The sequence below is a fragment of the Macaca fascicularis genome, chromosome 2, assembly GCF_037993035.2.
Source record: "Macaca fascicularis isolate 582-1 chromosome 2, T2T-MFA8v1.1".
Lineage (NCBI taxonomy): Eukaryota > Metazoa > Chordata > Mammalia > Primates > Cercopithecidae > Macaca > Macaca fascicularis.
In genome coordinates, this window is record NC_088376.1 from 152977158 (window position 1) to 152997872 (window position 20715).

The 20715-nt window shown below is 43.0% G+C and overlaps 1 protein-coding gene across 1 annotated transcript in view; it reads left to right on the forward strand.

The window, feature by feature from the left end:
* C2H3orf20 (chromosome 2 C3orf20 homolog) overlaps window positions 1–20715 on the forward strand; it is an 87097-nt gene that overhangs the window by 22633 nt on the left and 43749 nt on the right. Inside the window, exons 6-9 of the mRNA XM_005571688.5 lie at window positions 1006–1287; window positions 9861–10013; window positions 11133–11253; window positions 17804–17935. Of these exons, the coding sequence (XP_005571745.1) occupies window positions 1006–1287; window positions 9861–10013; window positions 11133–11253; window positions 17804–17935 (688 nt within the window). The remainder of the gene's footprint in view (window positions 1–1005; window positions 1288–9860; window positions 10014–11132; window positions 11254–17803; window positions 17936–20715) is intronic.

A 20715-nucleotide genomic window follows, 5' to 3' on the forward strand; every position in this document is an offset into this window, starting at 1 on the left:
CCCCAGCTGGGAGTCCCTGTGTATATGTGAGTGTCCAGTCACAGAAGTGTGGGAGACATGCTGCCTGAGAGCATGGGTTATGCAGTACTCCCCATGACAGCCACAGGTGCAGTGTCCCTCACAGGCAGACACACACCCCTGTCCTTCCTTGCTCACCATCCTCCCTACAATATCACTGCAACCATGCAAGGAAGACAAGATTGATGCCCATTTTGTGGATGGGGAAACTGAGGCAGCCTAAGCAGGTATGTGAGTAAGAAATTGCCTGAGCTCACACAGCTCCAGTGGCCTGCCTCCTGCCCCTGCTCAGCAATGCTCTCTACCTCTGCAACACCTTGCCGGGGATGCCCTGTTGCATGACTCCTTACATTTAGGGCTTTTGTGCCCTGTTTGTTTCTTAACTTAATTTGCCACATGTTCTACAAGACAAACAAAAACCTCTCAAAACAAACCAAAAAAAAGTTAGTGGTTTTTATCATTCTGTGGGGCCATCCCACAAGCCCTAGCAATTTACTCAACATTTCTCTCAGGGCCCAGGCCATTGGGTGTAAAGGACTTAAGCGCCTGTTCACATCTAATAGCTTAGTCATATATATCTCTGGGGGGTCGCTGGGCTGGAACATGGGGAGAGGGCAGCCACTGTTTGCCTCCTCACTGTGACACTCTGGAAGAAAGCTCTGTTCCCTGAAACCTCAGGACTGGGGTGAGCAAGGTCTTCAAACCCTCAGGACCCCCCCACACTTCCACACACAGTCCCACTCCATAGGTCCTCACCCTCAGGCTCAGGTGGAAATCAGGCAAGGGCTGTTCTTAGACGGGCACTGGGAACTTCCCAGTTCTTCCCAAAAACTACCTTTATGGACGAGGGAGCGTGGGTTGGGGACGTGTACTTTGGGGACAGGGGAATGGGATAGGGGTCTTGGGTACTAAGGAGGGGCTGTAGAGAGCATCCCTGGTGCGTGAGAACCAAGAGGCTAGACAATATATTGGTCTCCTTCTCTGCAGAGAAGCCGAAAGGGCCACGTGGAAAGGGAGGAATATCTCCTACCCCATGATCTTACGAAACTACAAGGCAAAGATGCCCTCTCATCTAATGATGGCCCGCAAAGGAGACTCTCAGACCCCGGGTTTACATTACCCTCCCACCGCAAGTGCTCAGACTCTCACCCCCACACCTCACCCATCATCCGCCAACCATCTCGTCAGTCGGCATTGTCAAGAGGGGAAGGCGCCCAAGAAGGCCTTCAAGTTTCATTACACCTTCTATGACGGCTCCTCCTTTGTTTAGTATCCTTTTATTTGGTGCCACCCTATCTCCCCAGCTACTCAACCCCAGAGAACTCCAGGACTTGACACAGCCTAAATATTTCCTTGGGCCTTTTAGTTATCAGAGAAACCTGGTGGTGGGTCTCTTGGGTATTAAAAGTTTGTCTAGATCAGACTCAGGAGGTCAGAGGAGGAGGTAATAAGTTTCAAGCCTCAAGTTCAGTTCAGAGCAACATGAACATACCAAACCCCAGCTACCTGTGAGAAGCTTGTCAGTGCAGGCTGTGAATGCAGACAAAGTCCCTGCCTTTGAGGACCTCTCAGTTGAGACAAGGTTAAAGACACAAAATAAATCATCTCTAGTGGAGAGGAGGGAGTTAGGAGGCCTTAAACAATTCATCCTTCTCTCCCTGGCTCAGTGGTTAAGCTCTGTGGTCCTTGCATACTTCACCCATCCACATCCTTGGAGCCTGAGACCTCACCCCAAATGCGCTATCTCCTGGGCCCTGACTGCTCTGCAGCTGAGATCTGACTGGGCTCATGAGCCTAGTGCTAGCTGTGTCCCAACCTTGGATGTAGGAGCAACAAAAGGAGAAATATTTTCTCTTTGAGAATCTGATGAAAGCTATAGACCTTCTCCCTAGAAATAAGCACTTATCTACACATACCTATAAGGCGTTACCTGTGATTGCAGGGCATTTACCAACCTCCAAAGCCTGTCTTTGGATCTGAGTTTGAAAAGACAAATCTCCTTGGAGGGTGAGCCCTGAGGGCTGTGCGTACCTCAGAGTGATTAGAGTCTGATTATTTTCTTCATTCACAGATGTGTATCGAGTAGCTATCATGTGCAATGAATTCAGATAATGAAGTTAATAGACCATTTGTACTTCAGAGGGAGCAACTTTAATTGCTCCTTTTAAAGTGAAGAGAAGGAGTTTGAATTTGGGTGGTAAAAGCAAAAGAGAGGGCTCCCTTTAGAGAATGTCTGGGGTGGAAGTCACCTTGTACCCTATGTTCTTTTTGGAGGTCCTGTTGCCCAAACCCGACATGTTCTAGAGCTGGACCAGATCACAGATGTCTTTCATTGGCCACAAGGACTCTGAGGCCTGAGAGGGCAAAGCACTTATTCCAGGTTACGCAGTCTGGAGTTACATAAAATGTCACGGATGGGAAACACAGTCATTTGTTTCTCCCCCTTCACTGTAGAAATGGGTAAACTGAGACCCAAAGGCATGGTGTAACTGACTGTATGCCACAAAAGGAATTCTGTGGCCAAGCTAGGCCTGGGTTCAGGGCCTCGTTGCCTCAATTTAGGGTCCTCTCTTGGGTACCATTTTTATACCTTTAAGGATTATTTCCTCCAGCACAGAGCAGGGTAGAGGGCGATGGAAGTGGATCTCATTTTAATAATACAATCACTGGGCACTCAGGATCCCCTGCCCCTTTCTTGGAGGAGAGGATGGGTCTCTGGGCTGTCTCAACCACTTTCACAAAGGCCAAGGCCCCCAACTAGGCTCTCCTGGCAGCAGCCTCCTTGCTTCCTTTGTCCTCCTCTTGACTGAACTGGGAATTGAGGATTTAAGCGCTCTGTCAAAGAAGTCTCATTGTTTCTCAGACTGTAAATGAATCCATTCATCACACTCTGCTCGGCCCTGCTTGCAACACGTCCACAGTATTGAACACAGCTGACTCCTTCGAGAGCAGCTGCTGCTTGCAATGGGTTGTGTTGTGCCCCACCCCCGCTTCTTTCTGACTCTTCGCTGCATTTAATAGGATGATCTCCCTGAGCTCCTCATGAAGCTGTGTCTATGAATTAGTCTTCTATCAGGGGCTTCAGAAAGAGGGTGGGCTTGTGTATGATAAGAGCACAGTACCCTAGCCTGCAGGAATCTCTGTTCTCTCACTTGTCCCAGAATTCTGAACACCTTCCCAACCCCTACCCCCAAATGGTCTGAGAGATCCCCCAAACTTTTGATCCATTGCTACTGGCACTCTTGACTCACACGCCAGCAGTGCTCACCTCCTGGCAATTAATGCTCTTCTCTTTGGGTGTCCTAAAAGACTAGGGCTCTAGGCTCAGTTCTTCTTGGTGACCCTACACAAGTCACTTGATCTCTGTGCCTCACTTCCCTTGATTATAAGATGAGGAAGTTGAACCCAGTGATCTTAAAGGAGAAATTCTGTGTTACCGTGTTCAAATAGTCAGAACACATGTGCAGCTATTTGATCCCTCTCAAGTACAGAAAATGTTTGGAAAGCTCTTCTTTCACCTAATGGCTTCCATAGAACACTGGGTTCAGTAGTCGATTCTGTTTTCATAGAGATTGCTGGTCAAGCTCTCAGGCAAAAATGGTATGTCTGGGCCAGGCGCGGTGGCTCACGCCTGTAATCCCAGCACTTTGGGAGGCCGAGGCGGGCGGATTATGAGGTCAGAAGATTGAGACCATCCTGGCTAACATGGTGAAACCCCGTCTCTACTAAAAATACAAAAAATTAGCCGGGCGTGATGGCGGGCACCTGTAGTCCCAGCTACTCAGGAGGCTGAGGCAGGAGAATGGCATGAACTCAGGAGGCGAAGCTTGCAGTGAGCCGAGATCGAGCCACTGCACTCCAGCTTGGGCAACAGAGCAAGACTCCGTCTCAAAAAAAAAAAAAAAAAAAGGTATGTCTGCAATGGGAATATCATAAAGCTCTAAGCTGTAATTGGTTTGCACTTGGCAGCTTCAGACCCCAGACCTGTCTTAATGTTCACTGCATTCATTCATTCTAGTGGGTGTGAGTGGTATCTTACTGTGGTTTTAACTTATATTTACCTAATGATGAATGGCGTAGAGCATCTTTTCGTGTGTGTGTGTGTGTGTGTGTGTGTGTGTGTGTGTGTGGTTTGGTACATCTTCTTTGGAGAAATGTATATTGAAGTCCTTGCTCATGTTTTGATTGAGTTGTCTTTCTTTAAAACAAGTTGTAAGGGTTCTTTACATATTGTGTATATATACTAGATGCTTATCGGATATATGCTTTGCAAGTATTTTTTCCTGTATTGTCAGATGTCTTTTCACTTTCTCAATAGCATCATTTAATGCACAAAAACTTTTAAATTTTGATGAAGTCCAATTTTTTCCACCTTTCTTTTGCTGCTTATGCATTTGGCTTTATGTCTAAAAAACCATCGCCAAATCCAAGATTATAACATTTACCCCTGTGTTTTCCTCTTCTTTTTTTTTTTTTTTTTTTTTTTTTTTTGAGACAGAGTTTTGCTCTTGTTGCCCAGGCTGGAGTACAATGGCGTGATCCAGCTCACCACAACCTCCGCCTCCTGGGTTCAAGCGTTTCTTCTGCCTCAGCCTCCCGAGTAGCTGGGATTACAGGTACACACCACCATGCTGGACTAATTTTGTATTTTTAATAGAGATGGGGTTTCTCCATGTTGGTCAGGCTGGTCTTGAACTCACTCCTGACCTCAGGTGATCCACCCACCTTGGCCTCCCAAAGTGCTGGGATTACAGGCATGAGCCACCATGCCCGGCCCCCTGTGTTTTTTTCTAAGAGGTTTATACTTATAGGTCTTGTGGTCTTTGAAGCATTTTGAGTTAATTTTTGTATGTGGTATAAGATAAGGTTCCAGTTTCTTTCCTTTGTGTGTGGATAGCTAATTGTCCCAGTACCATTTATTTAAGAGGCATTCTTTCCCCATTGAATGATCATGGCACCCTTGTCAAAAATCAATTGACTATAGAACTATAGATGTATGGGTTTATTTTTGGACTGTTAATTCTAAGCCATTAACACATATGTCTGTCTTTATGCCTGTACCACACTGTTTTGACTATTGTAGTTTTGTAGTAAGTTTTGCAATAAGGTAGTGTGAGTCTCCCACTTTTTTTTTTTTTTTTTCAAGACTATTTTGGTTGCTTGGAATCTCTTACCATTTCATGTAAATTTTCAGTCAGGTTTTCCATTTCTACAAAAAAAAAGCCAATAAGATTTTGATAGGCATTGCTTTGATTCTGTAGATCACTTTGGGGAGTGATACCATTAACAGTTTTTTGTTTGTTTGTTTGTTTGTTTGTTTGTTTTTGAGACTGAGTCTTGCTCTGTCACCCAGGCCAGAGTACAGTGGTGCCATCTCGGCTCACTGCAACCTCTGCCTCCCAGGCTCAAGCAATTCTCCTGCCTCAGCCTCCCAGATAGCTGGGACTACAGGTGTGTGTCACCACGCCTGGCTAATTTTTGTGTTTTTAGTAGAGATGAGGTTTGGCCATGATGGCCAGGCTGGTCTCAAACTCCTGACCTCAAGTGATCCACCCACTTCTGCCTCCCAAAGTACGGGGATTACAGGCATGAGCCACCACACCTGGCCAACAATATTAATTCTTCCAACCCATAAGCACTGGCAACAAGCAGTACAAAATGGTGTATAAACAAGAACAAAAAAGCAATGAACAAAAGGAAATTATGCCATTTACAACAGGATCAGAAAGATTAAAATACTTAGGAATAAATAACAAAGAGGTACAGAACTTGTACACTGAAAACTATAAAACATTGCCAAATTAAATTAAAGAAGACCTAAAAAACACAGGAAAGACATCCTGTGTTCATGAGGGCAACTCTTTTGTGTGTGTTGATCTTATATCTGTAACTTTTCTAAATTTATGTGTTAGCTCTAGATTTTTTTGTGTGGATTCTTTAGAATTTTCTATATATGAAATCATGTCATCTGCCAACAGGTAATTTTACTTCTTCCTTTCCAATTTTGAGGCTTTTTATTATTTTTTTGTTGTTGCTATTTGCTGTGGCCAGAACTTTCAGTACAATTTTGATTAGAACTGGTGAAAGCAGGCCTACTTGTCTTGTTCTTTATATTAGAGGAAAAGTTTTCATTCTTTCATCATTGATTATGATGTTAGTTGTGAGTTTTTCCATATATGGCTTTTAATATGTTGCAGGAGTTCCCTTCTATTCCGAATTTGTTGAGTGTTTTTTTAATCATGAAAAGGTATTGAATTTTGTCAAATGCTTTTTCCTCATCAGTTAAAATGATTATGATTCCCCCCCCCACCCCTGCCATTTTATTACTATGGTACATTACATTGATTTTTGTGTGTTGAACCATACTTGCATTCCTGGGATAAACCACACCTGCTCATGGTGTATAATCCTTTTGATAGGTTGATGCTAAATTTGGTTTGCTGGTATTTTGTTAAGATACTTTATGTTTATATTCATAAGGGATATGGGAAGTTTTATTTTTATGTATTTGTCTGACTTTGGTATCAAGATAACCCTGGCCTCATAGAATGAGTTAGGAAGTGTTCGGGTCTGCTCTTCTATTTTTTGGAAGAGCTTGAGGAGGATTGGTATTAATTCTTTAAATGTCTGGTAGAATTCACCAGTGAAGCCATCTGATCCTAGGCTTTTCTTTGTTGGGAGATTTTTCATTACTGATTTAATCTCCTCACTTGCTATAGTTCTATTTAGGTTTTTTATTTCTTTTTGAGTCACTTCTGGTAGTTTATGTGTTTCTAGGAATTTGTCCATCTGGGTTATCTAACTTTATGGTGTACAGCTGTTCGTATTATTGTATTATTAGGATTTTTTTTTATTTCTATAAGGTCCCATTTTCATTTCTGATTTTAGGAATTTGAGTCTTTTTTTAAGTCAGTCTGCTAGAAGTTTGTGCTTTCTTGATTTATCAAAGATGCAACTTTTGGTTTTGTTCATTCTATTTTTCTATTCTCAATTCTGTTTTCCTCCCCTCTGATTTTTTATTGTTTTCTTCCATCTGCTAGCTTTGCTTTAGTTTGCTTTTCTTTTTCTAGTTCCTTAAGGTAGAAAATTGGGTTATTGATTTGAGATCTTCATTTTCTTTAATGTTGGTATTTGCAGCTATAAATTTGTTTCTGAGTGTTGCTTTGCCTTTCTCGCATCAGTTTTGATATGTTGTGTTTTGTTTTCATTCACTTCAAAGTATTTTATAATTTCCCTTGTGATTTTTTTATCCACCTGTTGTTTGTGTGTTGTTTAATTTTCATGTATTTGTGAATTTTCACAATTTTCTTTTGTTAGTGATTTCTAGTTTCATTCTATTGTGATCAAAAAAGATACTTTCTATGGTTTCAATTTATTGAGACCTGTTTTGTGGCCTAACATATTGTCTGTACTGGAGAATGATCCATGTGAGTGTGAGAAGAATGTGTGTTCTGCTGTTGTTGGGTGGGATTCTGTATGTTCAAATCCTCTATTTCTTTCTTTCTTTTTTTTTTTTTTTTTTTTTGACGTGGAGTCTCACTCTGTCACCCAGGCTGGAGTGCAGTGGTGCAATCTTGGCTCATTGCAGCCGCCACCTCCTGGGCTCAAGCGATTCTCATGTCTCAGCTCTGGCCTTTTTGATTAGAGAGTTTAATCTATTTCTGTTTAAAGTAATTGCTGATACAGAAGGACTTAATTCTTTAAGTTTTCTATTTGTTTTCTATATGTCTTATACCATCTTTGTTTCTCAGTTCCTTCGTTACTTTCTCTTTTTGTGTCTGACTTTTTATAGCATGCCATTTTGATTTACTTCTCATTTTCTTTTCTCCATATTTTTAAGTTATTTCCTTAGGGTTGTCTTGGTATAATGGGTTGAATGATGTCTCCCAAAATTTGTAACCACATGGAACTTCAGGATATTACCACATTTGGAAATAGGGGCTCTGAAGTTGTAAATTTTAAGATGCAGTCATATTGTTGGGGTGGGCCCTACTGCAATGACTAGTGTCCTTATAAGAAGATCAGACAGACACACACACACACACACACACAGAAGAAAGCTATATGATGACTGAGGCAGAGATTGAAATGAAGCATGTACAATCCAAAGAATACCAAAGATTTCTGGCAATCATCAGGAACTATAAGGGGCAAGGAAGGATTCTTCCCCAGAGCCTTCCAAAGCATAACCCTGTTGACACCTTGATCTTGGATGTTTAGCCTCTGGAACTGTGAGATTATAAATTTATGTTGCTTTTAGCCATCCAGTTTATCGTACTTTGTTATGATAGCCCTAGGAAACTAATATACCTGTGTATTACAATTAACACGCTAGTTTGAATTAATAACTTGCCACAATAATATATAAAACTCTGCTCCTATATAGCTCTATCCCTTCCCCTTTATGTTGTTATCAAAGAATTATGTTTTATAGATACATTGTGTGCCCATTAACATAGGTTTACAATTATTGTTTTATGCATTTATCTTTCAAGTCATATAGGAAAAAAAGAAAAATTATATGCTGAAAATACAATACTGGATTTTATATTTACTTATATAGTTAACTTTACCAGTGTTCTTTTTTTCTTTGTATGAGTTTGAGTCACTGTCTAGTGTCCTTTCATTTCAGCCTGAAGGATTCCCTTCAGTGTTTTTTTGCAGGGCAGGTCTACTAGTGATTAACTTCCTCAATATTTGTTTATCTGGGAATGTTTTAATTTCTTCATTTTTGAAGGATAATTTTGCTTGATATGGAATTGTTGGTTAACAGTTTTATTTTTTTCCTTTGAGGTCTTTAGGTATTTCATATTGCTGCCTTCTTAACCCCATGGTTTCTGATGAGAAATCAGCCATTAATCTTATTGAAGGTCTCTTATATATGGTGAATCTCTTTTTTCTTGCTGCTTTCAAGATTCCCTCTTTGTATTTGTCTTTTGACAGTTGAATTATAATGTGTCTCAATGAGAATATCTTTGAATTTATCCTACTTGGAGTTTGTTAAGCTTCTTGAACATGTATATTATTGTCTTTCATCAAATTTGGGGAGTTTTCAGCATTATTTCTTCAGATATTCCTTCTACCCTAATTTCTCTTGTCTCTCCTTCTGGGACTCCTATTATTCATATGTTGGTAAGCTTGATGGCCCCCTGTAGGTCCCTGAGAATCTTCCTTTTTCTTCATTTCCTTTTCTTTCTGCTTTCATTCTGAAATGTGTCTGTGTCTGGAGTACTGCTTGTGAAATTCCTGCACACAAGAATGTCCTGCCCATACCATGTCCTCCTTAGTCAGGACCAGTGCTTCTTGGGGCCTCTTTACTAGAAAATGAACAAGGAGACGTTACCTGTCCTCCTTGATTTGTCAGAAGTGGGAGCAGCCTGACAGCATTGGAAATATTGCTGGCCTTAGAGATCAAGTCCTGGCTCTGCCACTTCCTTGTGATGTGACATGAGGCAGATAATTTTCTGCACTTTGGATTCCTCATCTATAGGGTGACCAACTCATCCTGGTTTGCCTGGGACTTTTTAGGTTTTACACTGAAAGTTCCATGTCTCAGGAAACCCATTAGACCCAGGGGGACCCTACTCATCTGTGAGAGGAAGATAATACTACCTACCACAAGGTGGTTGTGAGAAAATAGAAGATACAGAAAAACAGCTAGGTCATCATTGGGTTCCATGATCATATAATTGTTACCTATGCAAAATGCAAGGAGGGTGTTTGAAGATGGAGAATGATGCACCAAATCGCTACCACTTTGACATATGGACTTGCTTCAATGGGACAACTGAGAGCAGAACCAGGGGGGTTTTCTGTTAGTTCTACCTGAACATTTCTGCCAGCTATCCCTCTGGAAACATCGCTATATGTCAGATCCCCACATGCTGCAGAGGGAGAACCATCACTTGCCTCTTTAATGACATACCTGGCTTCTCCTTGCTGGCCCTATTCAATGCTGAAGGTCAGGGCTGTGTTCACTACAACCTAAAAACCAGGTAAGTAGACTGGAAGAGTACTAGTCTCATGGAAGTACCTCTGAGGGTGATGTAGGGAGGACTGAAATGGTGACTATGAGTCCCTGGTTAAAGAAGAAGCCAGGCGGTGTCCAGAGGTCTAGTAAGGCAGTGAGGCAGGGCTGAGGCTGTTTCTGCAGGGACATAGGAACTTTAAGGCTCAGCCTTTCCTTGCTGTGTCTATGCCACAGCCAATGAGAAGGACACCTTCCCAAGTCCTACTCCACTTGGTACCCCAGAGCACTAAGATCTTGATTGTTAGTTATATTAATGGAAGAATTATTTAGTGGAAAAAATGTTTTGTACCAGGAGTGGACGGAGAGGCATGAACACACTACTTCTGTGGCATCTTTTAAGAGAAGTGCATATTCTTGCCAGCCAAAAGTTGATATTGTCTGGCTTTTCTTTTTTGTTTTGTTTTTGTTTTTGTTTTGAGACAGGGTCTTGCTCTCACTCTGTCACCCAGGTTGAAGTGCAGTGGCATGATTATAGCTCACTGCAGCCTCGAACTCCTGGGCTCAGGTGATCCTTTCACCTCAGCCTCCTGGGTTAGCTGGGACTACAGACATGCGCCACAATGCCTAGATAATTTTTTAAACTTTTTGTAGAGACAGGGTCTCACTGTGTTGACCAGGATGATCTCAAACTCCTGGCCTCAAACAGTCCTCCTGCCTCAGCCCCTCAAAGTGCTGGGATGACACGGGGTGGCATAAGCCACCATGTCTGGATTTGCCTGACTTTTCATAAGGAACTGTTCTCGGAAGAAATGACTTACTCTTATGTTATAGGTATTCCAGTTCCCATCTTGATGCCTATTATACACTTGGGCTACTAGGCAACAGAGCACAAATCCCATTTCTTCCCCTCTTGTGTTTAACCTGAGCCTTCATCATCTCTCTCAGAATGGGCTCCTCCAGTAGCATCAACAGGTGTTAAGGGGCCTCAGACCATAGCAAGTGGGGAAAGTGAGGCTGCCTGCAGGGTTCCACCATTCCTCCAGCCTGGAACTGAGTCTTACAGACCTGCCTGCCCATAGCCTGCAGTGATGAGAGCTTCCTTCAGGGGCCCAGTGGCAGCTACTCACTTCTGTATCTCTCCTAGTTGCCCATATGTATTAATCTTGGATGAGGAAGGTGGGACCACCAATGACCCGCAGGGCTATGTAGTCCACAAATGGAGCTGGACTTCCAGGACGGAGACTCTGCTTTCCCTGGAATACAAGGTATGGATGGGCAGCACAGGTTGGGTGGCAGTGAGCATCACTGTCACAGGGAGGGCCTTGGCATCCTGCCATGCACTGCCTAGCATTAAAAGCCCAGGGCTACCCGTAAGACAGGAATGCTGCCCTGAAGGAGCTCATAATCTTATTCAGAGGCTCCCAAGTTGGTGGATGGTGGTCCAGGTTGGCTGAAGGGAACTCTTCACCAGCCTAAACTATTGGCTGCTTTACAGACATTTCTTGGTAATATCCTTCCTGTGTAATTTTTATTATTAATATTATTCTATTTTTACTGTTAAAATATGTTTTATGAAGTCACGGTTATAGTAGTTGATAGCTTTATTTTTAATGCCTATGTGTGGCAATAATAAAAATTAGCAATTCTATATTGGTCTCCTCAGTTTTTGTTTTTATTTTATTTTATTATCTATAAAATAAAACAATCTAGAAGTCAAAAGTGACTGATAGATACAAACTCTTTTCATTCATTTGGCTGTTCAGATAATTATTCACCAAAGATTTATTAAATAACATATAATAAAGAGGGCTGAATTATTAATAATATATTAGTAAACTTATTAATAAAGCAACTAAGTGTGCTTGTCACTTATCTGTGGCAGAGTTCCTCATCATTGACACTAATGACATTTTGAGATGGATACTTCTTTGGTAGAACTGTGCATTGTAGGATGTTTAGCATCCCACTAGATTCCAGTAGTATCCCCTTCTCCAGTTGTGACAACCAAAAATATCTTCAGGCATCACCAAATGTAGCCTCTGGGGGGCAAAATTGCCCCCAGTTGAGAATCACCAATCAGAGGATGGAAGGAGAAACAAAACTTATCAAGGAACTCAGAAGTCTAAGGGAGTAATAAGAACACAGATTAGACACAGATAAGAACTGTGAGAGAAGGGAGTGCTGGGATTCAGAGAAAGATCACAGAACATAGCATCCACTCAAGCTGGCCTGAGAGAAAAGCCCCACAGTAAGGTTGCGGACACAAGCACTCGGAGTGCATGGGAGGGCTCCAGCCCCCTGGAGTCTCCTGTTTCTTGTCCTCTTGGTTCATCCTCTACACTGGCCACTGACTCTCCTTATGCTCTGATTCCTCAGACCACACCTCTGCTCAGGAATATTCACTCCCTTGAACATGTCTCACCTTTCCTACTCCTTTGGCCTGAAATGCACCCCCTCCTCTCTTTGCCAGTGCAAATGGCCTCCCAAATTCCTTCAAAGCCCTGCCCAGACTCCCCTCCTTTGTGCCATCCCATCCCACACCCATTTCTCTCTTCCCACAGTGCACACAGTTTGGATGAGTCACTTGGTAATTAATGTCAGGAAGAGGTTCTCGTCTCTGGCTGCGTATCAGAATCACCTCTGGGACTTTTTATAAAATAAAGATCCCAGGCACAGCCCCAGAGCAACCCTGACTCAGTTGGTATGTTAGGAGTTTTGGATTTCTGTGGTTTTCGCAAACATTTCTGAGGCGTGGCCAGGTCTGAGATCCCCAGTCTAGGGGTGTGTTGTGTTGTTTACTTAATGTTTAACTTTTCATAGCTGTATGAAAAGTTTATAATCCAAGATTAGAAATCAGTTGAAGGCAGGCATCATAAGTTGTGTGTTAGTGTGGCCAAGCAGAGAACTGTGGTAAGAATTTGAGGAGCTAAGTACTAGTGCCAACTTTGCCAGACTGTGGCTGTGCAACTTTGCAAAAACCTTTCAGCTTCTCTGAGTCTCAGTTGTCTCATCTATACAAAGTGGGTCACCAGAACTGCCCTCCGGCCTCATGGTACTTTCATGAGAAGAAATGAAATAATGGAGGGATGGAGTGGAAAGTGCTTTGACATCAGTAAAGTATGTTAGTAATGCATTTTAGTTCACTGTTATATATTTCCTGGAGCTGCATGCAGAAAAGCACAATAGAGGCATGTGAAGTCAGGAGTGGCCTGGAAAAGAAGGTGGCCCTGGGGTTGTAGCATGGGGGTGAGTGTGTGTGATTCACAAAGAGAGGAGGAGGAGGCAAAAATCTTCTAAGTAGTAGGAGCAGAATCTGCAAAGGTTGAAGTTGGGACTAAATGTGTAATTTTTAAGAGGTCACAAGTGCTTCTTGTGAAAGACAGGTGGAGCAAGAGGTATGTATGGTGTCAGGTGGAGGCGGGAGGCACTGGATGTCAGGCTGGGGAGTTTGCATGCTGTCTTGGAGGCTGCAGGGGCCAATTTGTTTTTACCCAGATGTTTACTATTTCCATTGTTCTTCATTACTCTTTGAGGATCCAGGTTTCCCTCTGGTACCATTTCTCTTCAGCCGGAAGAACTTCCTTTGGCTTTCTTGAAGTGCGTATCTTCTGGCAATGTATTCTCTGTTTTCTTTCATGATAAAAAAAAAAAAAAACTCTTTATTAAAGGATATTTTTGCTGGATATGATTCTGGGATGATTTTTATTTTCTTTCAGCATTTTAAAGATGTTCCACTGTGTCTGTCTTCCATCGTTTATAAGAAGTCTGTAGTTATTCAAGTCACTGTTTATTTTCTTTACCTGCTTGCAAGATTTTCTCTTTTCTTTGGTTTTCTAAGTTTAACTGATACATTTAGGTGTAGTTGTCCTCATATTTATTCCATTTACTGAGCTTCTTGAGTCTGTAAATTCATTTAAATTTGTTTCATCAAATTTGGGGAATCTTCTAAATCTTCTTTAGAAAAAAAAACCTGCAGGCCGGGCGCGGTGGCTCAAGCCTGTAATCCCAGCACTTTGGGAGGCCGAGATGGGCGGATCACGAGGTCAGGAGATCGAGACCATCCTGGCTAACCTGGTGAAACCCCATCTCTACTGAAAAATACAAAAAACTAGCTGGGCGAGGTGGCGGGCGCCTGTAGTCCCAGCTACTCGGGAGGCTGAGGCAGGAGAATGGCGAATGGAGTAAACCTGGGAGGTGGAGCTTGCAGTGAGCTGAGATCCGGCCACTGCGCTCCAGCCTGGGTGACAGAGCGAGACTCCGTTTCAAAAAAAAAGAAAGAAAGAAAAAAAAACCTGCTCCAATCTTTCTCCTTTTCTTCTGAGACTCTAATTATGTCTATTTTAGACCTTTTGATATTGTCCCAAGGGTTCCTGAAGCTCTCTTATGTTGTTGTTATTCACATTATTTTTCTCTTTACTTTTGAGATTGGGTAATTTCTCTTGATCTGTCTTCAAGTTCAGTGAATTTATTGTGTCATCTCCATTCTACTATTACGATAATAATATAATAATTTAAAATTTCAGATTTACATATTTTCAGCTCTAGAATTTCCACTTAGTTACTTTTATATTTTTTATTTCTCTGCTGAGATTCTGTATTTTATAATTTCTTACAAGTACATTTTCCCTTACCTCATCTAGTGTAGTTAAATTAGTGTTTTAAAGTCCTTGTCTGAAAATTTCAATGTCTGGGTGTTATCAGACAGAGTTGGCCTCTGTTGATTATCTGTTGCCTTGAGAACAGCTCACATTTCACTGGTTCTTCACATATTGAATAATTTTGGACTGTAGGTGGACATTATGAATGTTACGTAGTGGAGTGTCTGAATTCTGGTCTATTTCTCTGAAGAGTGTTGATATTCTTGTTTTAATAGGCAATGAACTTGGTTAGACTGAAACCACAAACTTTGTTTCACTTGCAGAAGCTCACATCTCCATTCAGTTTTTATGTTTGTTTGTTTGTTTCTTCAACCGTAAGGTGTCTTGAGTCTTCCCTGCTCAAGCATGGTTCAAGGATCAGCCAGAGACAGGGACAGTTTATATACAGAATTCTGGCCTCTCCTTCTCTGGTGCTGTCCTTTCTGGAATTCTTTCTACAATTTCCCATGACTGTGGTTGCTCCAGGTTCTGTCCTCTGGGTTCTTCAGGCCAGAAAGATGGTGGAGTTTGGCCATGACTGTGGCCTGCCCTCAAGCTAAAGCTGCAAAACAAAACCTTATCCCATGCTGCTCCTTTCTTTTAAATTTTGACTCCTCTTCAAAGTCTGCCTGCATTTGTTCACTCTTCATAGCCTTTGGGTCATTGCTTTTTTTTTTTTTAATTTTTTCAAGCTTATAGTTATCTGTGAGGAAGGCAGCCTGTCAGACACTGACTCAGCTATACCGGGAGTAGAACCAGCTGGTTAATTTTTAAGCTGAGGACTGAAATGCTCAGTCTAGCATTTTTGGTTGACTGGAGAGAGACCAGTGGGTGGGCTAGTGGAGAAACTAGTTGGGGAGTTACTAGCCAGACCCAACAGCATTAAAAATAGCAGCCATATTTTTTAAAGGGGTCATTTCAATAAAAGAACTCAGTGGTGCACAGGCATGGCCTGTAAGGGATAGATGAAAGGAAGAGAGAATTGTAGATGACTCCATGATGGATTATGTGTCTGGGCGGAAACAGAGAAGTTTCTGAGAGGATCAGTGACCAAAATGATTTTAGACATGCTTATTTGGTTCAGTGGCCATATCCCTCTGGGCTACTGTGACATGGACCCTGACCTAGTGTGAGAGATTGGGGATAATGGATAAGTATAATGGGCTGGCTAATGAACTCTCAAGAAGACAAGTCTGTGGTTTGTAGAGCTGCCATACTTGGGCGTTTGGGGGAGAGAAAGAGAAACCATCCAGGGGGCAAAATTAATAAATAAAAGCTGTACTACGCTAAGCTATGAAATCTGCTGAAATTGGGTAACCATCCCATGAGAAAATTTCATGGGATAAAACTTTTTACTTTTACCTTACTTTTTACTATTATTGTCCCCAGGCTCAGAGAAGCTAACCAATGTGTCTAGAATTGCCCAACTGGTAAATGGCAATGCTGGGATTTGACCCCTGCTCAACTGCTAAGCTTGAGCTCCCAACCATGGCTCTATACTACATCTCTCTAGAAGGAGGACAAGAGAAAGGAGGGTTTCTTTCTTTCTTTTTTTTTCTTTTCTTTTTTTTTTTTTTTTTTTTTTTGAGACAGAGTCTCACTCTGTCACCCAGGCTGGAATGCAGTGGTGTGATCTCAGCTCACTGCAAGCTCCGCCTCCCAGGTTCACACTATTCTCCTGCCTCAGCCTCCTGAGTAGCTGGGACTACAGGCGCCCACCACCATGCCTGGCTAATTTTTTTTGTATTTTTAGTAGAGACGGGGTTTCACCATGTTAGCCAGGATGGTCTCGATCTCCTGACCTCGTGATCTGCCCACCTTGGCCTCCCAAAGTGCTGGGATTATAGGCGTGAGCCACCGCACCCGGCCGACAGTTTCTTTTAAGTGAGAGTGATCAAGTTTGAAGATGTCAAAAGACTTGGCACGTCATAGTTCAGTGCTTTCAGGGTGCTGGAGGGAACTAGTCTCCAGGCTGCAGGGTGTGAGGAAGAAACTCAGAAGTAAGGAAGTTAAGTGTAGACCCTGGGGTAAGCAACTGAAATAGTAGAAGGAAATGGAAGGAGCGAAGCAGAGAGTGGTTTTGTTTTGTTTTGTTTTGTTTTTGGTTCAGAGGCATCCTGGGGGTATTTGTAGGTAAGGGGATATTGTAGGTCAGGTACATTGAAGACTGAGAGAAGCACAGCAGTGTAGGGCTGCACACTCTGAGGCTCTCCGGGAGGGTCCCTGCATATAAATTGTGCTCTGCACATGCAAATTGTTCAACAGCCTTAAATGTGAGTTGCTCTACCTCAAATTGTACCTTGCCCTGACAATATCTGCTCATGCTGGGCCTAGGCTTTAATGGCTTACAAAGCCACTTCCACCATTTTTATCTCATTTGATCCTGATAATAGCCACTCAGTGATTTCATGTAGAAGAAGTTAAGATTCAGCGAAGCCAACTGGCTTGTTATCAGGAGGCAGAACTGGGACTCACCCATAGACCACAGAACTCTCAGTAAGGAGTGAGTTGTTATAAGGGCAACTCATTCCCCCACAATCTCCAGTCTGGTACTGCTTAAAGGAAATCCCCCTCTTTTGGAAGTGATGATAAAGAGTAGCTGCCCCTTTTCCACCCATCTTTGGCTCCTCCTCAGGAGAAGAGTAATGACATATTTGTTGACTTTAGGGGAAGGGGCTGAGTATGTGTGGCCCAGGCCCTTCTGGGTCCTCTTTGACATCTTCCCACCCATCTTCAGCCGGCTTTCCGGTGCTTCCTGCCAAGTGGTCACCTTCCTACCGCTGTAGGACAAGAGTCAGAGTCAGACCTGGTGCCTGAGCGGACACATCTGTCTGATTCAGGGATAAAGGGTTACCCTCTGATCCAAGCTGCATTCCCAATTCATCTTTACCAGAACTGAAGCTGATTCATCTGCCAGTCACAGTGGGTTTCATGCTTGAGTTGGAAAGGGAAGGAGCAGGAATAAGAAAGCATCATTTACTTTTTCAGTGGGTCCCCCAGGGGAGCCTGGAATTGTTCTGTCTTCTCCATGAAGCTGAATTCTAACATAAGAACTGGAAAGCTCTTACAAATCTTCTGCCCCGAGCCAACAGGGGCTTTGTGCTTTGTAGTGGGTCAGGAAGGGGTGGCTGGGGCCATAGAAGCAGGGATTCTCTGAGTACTGTTTCTTCATCTACAGGTGAATGAGGAAATGAAGCTAAAGGTGCTGGGACAGGACTCCATCACGGTCACCTTCACCTCCCTGAATGAGACAGTAACACTTGCTGTGTCGGCAAACAACTGTCCTCATGGAATGGCATATGAAAAACGGGTAAGGCAAGGCAGACCAGGCACCCTGCCCTGACCCCTGGGCATCTCAACGTGAGTTGCTTTTTCACATTTCAGGGCTTTTGCCCTTACTCCCCACCACCCTCCCATGCAAAGCCCTGCCTCTTCCTCTGCCATTATTCACTGCCTACTCTTAGTACCACCTTCTCTGTGAAACTTCTTATATCAATTAAGAGTCTCCCAGTTGTAAGTGACAGAATCCAGTGTGGACTAGCTTAAGCATGAAAAAAAAATATAGTGGCTCAATAAACTGAGAAGTCTGTCAATATGCACTTTCAGGCATGGCTGGATCCAGGCCCTGAAATGATTCCACCAGATCTTCCCATCTCTTGGCTCTGCTTTATTCTTTGTTGGCTTCCTTCTCAAGGAGATTTTTCCTGTTGATGACAAGATGACCATGAACATCTCTGGGCTATTATTATACTAGCTTTAGTGCCCCTGGAAGAAGAAGGACTTCTCTTTCCTACACACTCCAGTAGAAATGTCAGCATCAACACTCATTGGCTCTATTAACTGCCCATATGTGAAACATTTCCTGTGGCCAGGCGTATGTATTGCTCCCACTGGCCAAGCTTGAGGCTTATGTCCATCCTGGGGCCAAGGTGTAAGATTAGTCTCAAATGAACCACCTGGGCAAAGGATAAGGCAGAAGAGTTTCCCTAAAGGAAAATCAAAGTGCTGTTACCAGAAGAAATGATACTGAGTAGAATAACTACCAGTGCATGTTGATGACCTTCTCTACCACCCTCTTCCCATCCCAAGTAGAGTTAGTCTCTCCCTCTGCTCAGCCCCGCTGGCGGTGACAACCTCCATTCTAGACTCCTTTCTCTTCAAGTCTCTCTGCCCTACAAATTGAAAATTCCCTGTGATTCCCTCTGATGTCTATTGTCCCAGGGCCCCCAGCATGAGGACTACTTCAAATTAAGTCTTTACCAAATATTTTTTGGGTGGATGAGAATACTGTGGTGACTGGGAGTCCAATTCTTCCATTCAATGGGTCATAATGGATCCTACTGTGTATCTGGTGATGTCAAGGCAACATCAGGGAGAGAGGTGGAGAGGATTAAGAGGACACAGTCCCTACACCCTGAGTGTATATCCCGAAAGAGAACACTTGACCTCAACACAAGATGGGGGTAACCAAAGCTTAGGTGGGTAGAGCAGACTATTTGAGCTCCCCATAGGGCACTCTGCCCACTAAGGGAAGGCTCCTAGAAGCAAAAGCAGGATGACCACACTTCTCAATTTGCCTAGAGCCAGTCCCAGTTTATACCGGAGCAATTACACACCTGGAGCAATTGTAAACGGCACTATGTGTTCCCCTCAGAAGTGTCCTGGTTTGGATGATAGATTATATGATCATCCTGAGCAAGAAGCTCTTAAGCTGTGTGGGCACTTGCCACTGTATGCCACAAGCTGACAGATGCTCAAAGCTGGCAGAGCCCAGCAAGGGCAACCAACCCAATGTCCAATAAGGACATAGGGTATGGGCATTTGTTAGGGGTCTCCTTTGTTACTCCTGGAGGAAAACATTGCATCTGTTTTTTTTCTCCCCCACTACATTTTCAGTCCAGCAGCATTTCACCTTCATTAATCCATTAACAAATTCAGTAAACATTTATTATCACTTGCAGCAGGCCAAGTTGGCTGCTGGAGATGTAGAAATAAAGAAGTCTCATTCCCTCTAAACTCTGAAATTCTCTCAATATAATGGAAGGGGCAAAAGCATGGGCACCAATTATCATCTAGCTTGACTCTTGTGTGCCAGAGGGTCGTGTGGAATCTGGTAGGAGAGGAGAAGAGGAAGCACTGGAGAAACGCAGGTACCTGTGAATCCAGCATGCACTGGTTACTTCAAAGAGCAAACTACCGGCAAGAATTTGAGTCCATTTGGGCTGAGATGAATGATCTTGCTTATTGATACATCTGCCCTGTCAATTTGGTTCCACACTCTAACCATGAAAGGCCATTGGTTTTATTCTATTCTATTCTATTCTATTCTATTCTATTCTATTCTATTCTATTCTATTCTGTTGTTATTTAATTGAGACCAAGCCTTGTCTGTCACCCAGGCTGGAGTGCAGTAGTGCAATCTTGGCTCACTGCAGCCTCTGCCTCCCAGGTTCAAGCAATCCTCGTGCCCTCAGGCTCCCGAGCAGCCGGGATTACAGGTGCGCACCACCACGCCAGCTCATTTTTGTTTTTAGTAGAGACGGGGTTTCACCATGTTGGCCAGGCTGGTCTCAAACTCCTGACCTCAAATGATCCACCCACCTCAGCTTCCCAAAGTGCTGGGATTACAGGCGTGAGCCACTGTGCCTGGCCAGAAAAAGTTATTGTTAAGTGATTAAGTATGCACTGGGTACAAAGTCACCTATCTATGTTTCTTGGAAACCTTTTTAGATTGCATTTTAAAAGTGTGAATCTACTTTTCTTATCAAAGGCAATGGATATTAGAAAATTATTTATTCTCATAAAATTGCAGCAATGCTTCATTTTTCTGGCAACCTCTTGTCTGATTATCTCTGAAATTTGGAATGCAGCTGAGAACCAAGATATAAGCAATTCAAGACCCCCATGAGCAGCTGAGAGAAATCACTCTCAGTCTGTGTACCCAAGAAGCCCCTTAGGCCTAGAAAAGCCCCTAGGAATTCAAGTCTTATTTTCTTACCTTAAAGCAACCTCCTCAAGATGGAATTAGAAGTCTAGAGCTGTGCTGTCCAATATTATAGCCATGAGTCACACATGGCGATTGAGCCCTTG